At 44.3% G+C, this 5,018-nt stretch overlaps 1 protein-coding gene and 1 long non-coding RNA gene across 10 annotated transcripts in view; one reads left to right on the top strand and one right to left on the bottom strand.

Moving 5' to 3' along the window:
* Positions 1 to 5,018, top strand: part of LOC137477393 (uncharacterized) — an 85,351-nt gene that overhangs the window by 18,946 nt on the left and 61,387 nt on the right. Inside the window, exon 2 of one of the 8 annotated variants that reach the window (XR_011000970.1) lies at positions 3,519 to 3,644. The exons of the other annotated variants lie outside the window; for them this stretch is intronic. This is a non-coding gene — a long non-coding RNA (uncharacterized lncRNA). The remainder of the gene's footprint in view (positions 1 to 3,518; positions 3,645 to 5,018) is intronic. 8 annotated transcript variants of the gene reach the window in all.
* The window catches only part of STAT4 (signal transducer and activator of transcription 4), a 40,164-nt gene continuing 37,078 nt past the window's right edge, over positions 1,933 to 5,018 (bottom strand). For both annotated transcript variants that reach the window (XM_068196355.1, XM_068196356.1), the window contains one exon: positions 1,933 to 3,555. In XM_068196355.1, the coding sequence (XP_068052456.1) occupies positions 3,529 to 3,555 (27 nt within the window). In that variant the 3' untranslated portion in view covers positions 1,933 to 3,528. The remainder of the gene's footprint in view (positions 3,556 to 5,018) is intronic.

Below are 5,018 nucleotides of genomic sequence, written 5' to 3'. Positions count from 1 at the left end.
GCGATGCTGGAGGCGCGGGGCCGGCGGGATCAGCGGGACAGCGTCAGCGCCGTGCCGGGGACAGGGGTCCGCTTCGGGCAGGGCAGGTCTGGAGAGGCGTCGGAGAGGGTGAGCTGTGGAGAGCGAGCACAGAGCTGGACTTGGGAGCGGATGCGACAGAGGAGCCGGGGAGTCCCTGCCAGGAATGAAGACCGCTAGCAGACACCTCCTGTTTCCCCAGGTGCAAGGACACCAAAGCGCAAAGCTCGGCGGGTGTCCCGCGGGCAGGGGGCAGTCTGAGGAAGCGGCACGCTTTAGTTACACCGGGCATTCACCCCGCCAGTGCCATCCCCCGGCCCCTCACGCCCGCTCCCCTCACCTCGGCTCCGGCTCGGCGCTGCCGCGGTGCCGGCTGCGCTCGGGGAGCCGCGCGCCCGAGTGCGCATGCGCGGGGGCGGCCCGGGGGCGTTCCCGGGCGGCGGGCGCGTCACGTGACTTCTGGGAAAGGCGGCGAAGGCGAAAGCGAAAGCGGCGCGGGGCCTGAGGGCGGCGGGGCCGGGCAGGGCAGAGCCGGGCAGGGCCGAGCCGAGCCGGGCCGGGCAGGGCCGGGCAGAGCCGAGCCGGGCCGGGCAGGGCCGGGCAGAGCCGAGCCGAGCCGGGCAGAGCCGAGCCGGGCCGGGCAGGGCAGAGCCGGGCAGGGCAGGGCAGAGCCGGGCCGAGCCGAGCCGGGCAGAGCCGAGCCGAGCCGGGCCGGGCAGGGCAGGGCCGAGCCGGGCCGAGCCGAGCCGAGCGGCGGCCCGCTTTGCCAGCCCCGCGCCGATAGACTGCGGGCGGCTGAGCGTTGCTTCCCTTCCCGTCCCACCCCACCCCAAACCCTGCTCGCAGGAACGCTGTCTCTTGGTGCAGTGTAGCCTTTTTGGGCTTTGTCTGGTGTTTGAAGCCGACAGAGAGCGGATGCTCAAGTCCAGGCTTTGCTGCGGCTCTCCAGGATAGTCTGTGCCCCCTCCCTCCTCAGATGGAGGAGGCAGGTCTTACCTCATGACAAAAATGAAGTAGACCTGCTTGGTAAGCTTCGTGGTGTGAAATACTAGGGAGCAGTAGATCCATAAACATGGCTATGAATAAAAGCTATGGAAGAAAGTAACTGACAGGTTTTATGTTTTTTAATTGGGATCTTTACAGTGTCACACCAAGACAAAGCACAAAACAATCACTTTTTTTACTTTGCTGCTGCAAAGCACAGCAAAAGCACAGTTAGTAGAACTACTTAAAAGCAGGTGTGTTTTGTTTTTGTTTTTTTTTTTTTGTGGTAGTATCTAGGCACCCCTTTTTTGTTTTTTTTCTTCCACACCATTGTTTCACTGGAGATCTGTGTTCTTACTCATCATGGCACATAAGGACAAAATTCTCACTTTTTTAATGGAAGGAGGCTTGGGCTCTATGTATTCATCCTACAGATAAGTTATTCCAGTGTTCCTTTAAAGCAGTGGAATGATCTCAAGGCAGATCTTTTCAACAAAATGTTAAGTCTACCCCATGCAGAAATCTGTTCTGAAGCAGTAGCAGGAACTGTCATACCAAAACCTGATCCATGATGCTGTTCAGAAACTCCAGTTATATTGGGCTGAAGTTAAGAGTCATGAAGGGTTGCCTTGCATGGAGAGCAGGGAAGAAACAAAAAGGAGACTGGTTCTCATGCCATGTCTGATCTTGTCTTACAGTACTTCTCATGAACTTTAGATGGTCAAAAATAAAAGGTATCCCCCGTTTTGTTTGTATTAATATTATGGGAAGAGGTTAGAATGAAAAGGCATGCAACAGCTGATGTTAGGGGAGGTCATGTTTCCTGCTTTAGAATTCTGTGTTACTGTATGTAGGTCAGTTTAAGGTCAACCAAAAGCCAGCAAGACTGCTTCTGTTGTGCCTTGAAAAAAATCCACAGAGGTCCGGATATGCAACTTGAAGCCAAAATCTGATTTTATTCATGCTGGTTATATAAATTACAGATACTACCAAGGTATATACAGAATTACTCTTGTTTTTTATTTTATATGTGATGCTTGCTGAACTTAGGTGCAGCTTGCTTTGATTGTATGAACAGAGACATGTTTGTTTCTTTGAAATCTACTTCTGTGTATCACAAAAATATCTCATTACTTTGTTTCCGCTCACCCACATTCAACTAACGTAAATAGCATGCATGAAAGGAGAGAAAGGAGAAATGAAAGTAAAATCTATGTCTTACTGATTCAAGGAAGTTATGTTTTCATCACAGAAGTCTCATTTATACCTGCTTGAGAAAGCAGCAAGGTGCAAATGTTCAAGGTTTGGGTTTTAAGAACTTTGCATGCATTAACCATGTGTTCTGCGGGCAAGGCTTGCATCCTGATTGAACCTGCATTTGTGAAATACAGTGGCCTTGGAGTTTCCTGTTTATTATTCTGTTAACAGAGATTTTAGGGATAACACTGGGGGAAATAAAACCAAAACAACAAAACCAAACTTTGCAGTAAACACGCCTGAAAGAAAAAAAAAAAAGAGTATTTAAAGAGGGCAATTTGCCATTTTTACAAAAACTAGTTGTCCTGCTTATTAAGTGAGCCTGTGACAGGCATGTAATATCCTGTCACACAGCACAAGTTTCCAGGTGGTGAGCAAATGCTGCAGCTCTTCAGTAACTGTTTTTTAAAACTGCTTCTCTGTTGCCATTACCAATTAGCATCCAAACTGTGTCAGATCAGGATTTTTTATTTGTGGACTTTCTGACAGTACTTGCTGGAGTATCTGAGTGCCTCCTGCCCAAACAAATTTATTTCTGCAAATATTTTGTGAGAGGAGAAGTTTTACTTACTCTCTCTTCCAGTTGAGAAATGGAGACAGCCTTTTTAACACCAAAAGTTTTATGTCTGCTTCTTTTCTGGAGCTCCCTTCTCTCCCCAGCCTTGCCTACCTGCCTTCCACAACTTCTGCTGTGGTATCAGATAAAAATCTATCCTGAAGGCAATTCATCTCTGGAGAAAAGCAAACCCAGATACCTCTGGAATATTCAAAGTCGGGGAACAAGAATCTTTGCTTTGAAATAGTATCTAAATCAGTGGTGTATAAGATTATGAATAAGCAGAAAGTATTTAACGTAGTAAGTCCTAATTTCTCCAAACACATTAATGTCTTTGGTTATCTTTATATGCTGTCTTCAGAAGCAAAACATTTTGTTCTTATGCTCTCATATTTACAGCAATTCTGCGGAAATTAGTTAAATTAGCAAGTAAAATTTATCTCTGCTGGGACCCCACTGAAGTCAAATGACTCCCAAGCCAGAAAGGATTTGGTCTTTTTTCAGTGACAACAGCAAATCTGACTTGCAAAAGGCTCTTTGAATCCCTAGGGAGAAAATTCCTTGTTTATGTGTTATTGATAACAGAAAGAGGCCTAAGAATAACATAATGGTTTCCAGAAAAGCTGACTTTCAGACGTGACAGGAAAAAAAATTATGACTTCTTTAACCCATCCAATGTTCACACAATTACTGATTTTTCCAGTATGTGCACATCAGTCAGTTGAGTAAGGAGAACTCAGCTAGAAGAAAAGAAGGACAAGATTAGTCTCGTGGCACCCAAAGCTGTTCATTCAAAAGAAACTGCAAATGAAACTTTCTCTGGCTCAAGGTAACTGTAGAGTCACTTTGAAAATGTCATACAAACTGATAAGGATCTGAAAATCCTGATTCTAGTTGTTTATAAAATAGAGGAATGCTCTTAAGAAGACACTGTTTAGGGAAATGTTGCAATAAGAATAAGCATGGTATTTATTTTTATATAAACTCTTGTGGTTCTCGAAGCCTGTGGATAAGTATTTCAGGGTTCTTCCTAGAGTCTTTTTTTTTTTTTTTTGATGGGTAACAGAAGCTGGACGGGGTGGGGGGAATAGAAGGGAATTCAGCAAGACTGCAGAAAGTAGATCTTGCTAAGACTGAGTCATTTGCAGGATATTTTGTCCTGCTGCAGATTTCACTCTTGTTTCCTGTATCTCGCACGATACTTTTTTATTGGCCTTTCATGGAGAAAACGTATTGCTTTAATAGTGCAGATTGTCTGCTTGCTATACTAAGCCAGCTCTTCAGCAGGGTAGACTGTTGTGTGAATTTGATAAAGAAAAAAACCTCCATATTACCTTCATTTCCATTTAGCAAGGTAAATTGAATGGAAAAGGGAAGGAAAGAATTCTTTTAAAATCTTCTAAAACTATATTTCTCATGCAACTTCTAGCAGAACTTGAAAACATTTCTAGTAAGAACCTACAGAAATACCACTTGCCATCTAGCAGCATTGAACCATTCGTCTTGGTACCTTTAAAATTGTATTTAACACTTGCAGTTTGCTACCAGGCACATTCTTTTTGTCAGGTTATGACCCTGAATGATGGCCATGGTCACAGCTTATTTTGAAGCTCTGAGTGGAGCTAGTTTGAGATTTACTGTGCATGCAAGAAGAAACCAAAAATGTTTGGAGGCTGATGTTAACTGAAAGTGAATCCATTTATTCTTTACTCTGACAAAAGTTCAGGAAAGCAAATGCGTGCATTGTTCGTAAGGGCAGTTGAGGAGGTCAGAACCATTTCCACATGTTATAAACCAAAACAGAAATGAGTGGGTACATTTCTTGGTTTGGGTGGGGTAGGTTTTAATTCAGAATTTTAATTTATGGTTATTTCGTTTTCAGCTAAAGAACTAGTTTGTCACAAGTGCTATCGGAGAAAAAAGTGAAGAATAAAAAAAAGTTATCTTGCTCTTGAGTGGATTTTCAGGTTGAGGTATTGAATAACTCATCTATTTATATATAAAGTTTAACTGTACTTCTAATCACAATCAGGATTCTGGTTTAGTTTTGTTCTGTTTGTGGGTAAGGAGAAGTGTTCACAGAGAGGCATTTGAAGGGCAGTTGCCAGGCTTTTAAATATATAACCACTTTAAGGTAATATAAGGCTGGTGGGCTAGTATTAAAAAAGGAGAAAGTTAAAGGCTAGTATTAAAAAAGAAGATT

The sequence above is a fragment of the Anomalospiza imberbis genome, chromosome 7, assembly GCF_031753505.1.
Source record: "Anomalospiza imberbis isolate Cuckoo-Finch-1a 21T00152 chromosome 7, ASM3175350v1, whole genome shotgun sequence".
NCBI lineage: Eukaryota > Metazoa > Chordata > Aves > Passeriformes > Viduidae > Anomalospiza > Anomalospiza imberbis.
Note: the sequence above shows the minus strand (reverse complement) of the source record. Positions and strands in the feature narration are given on the sequence as shown.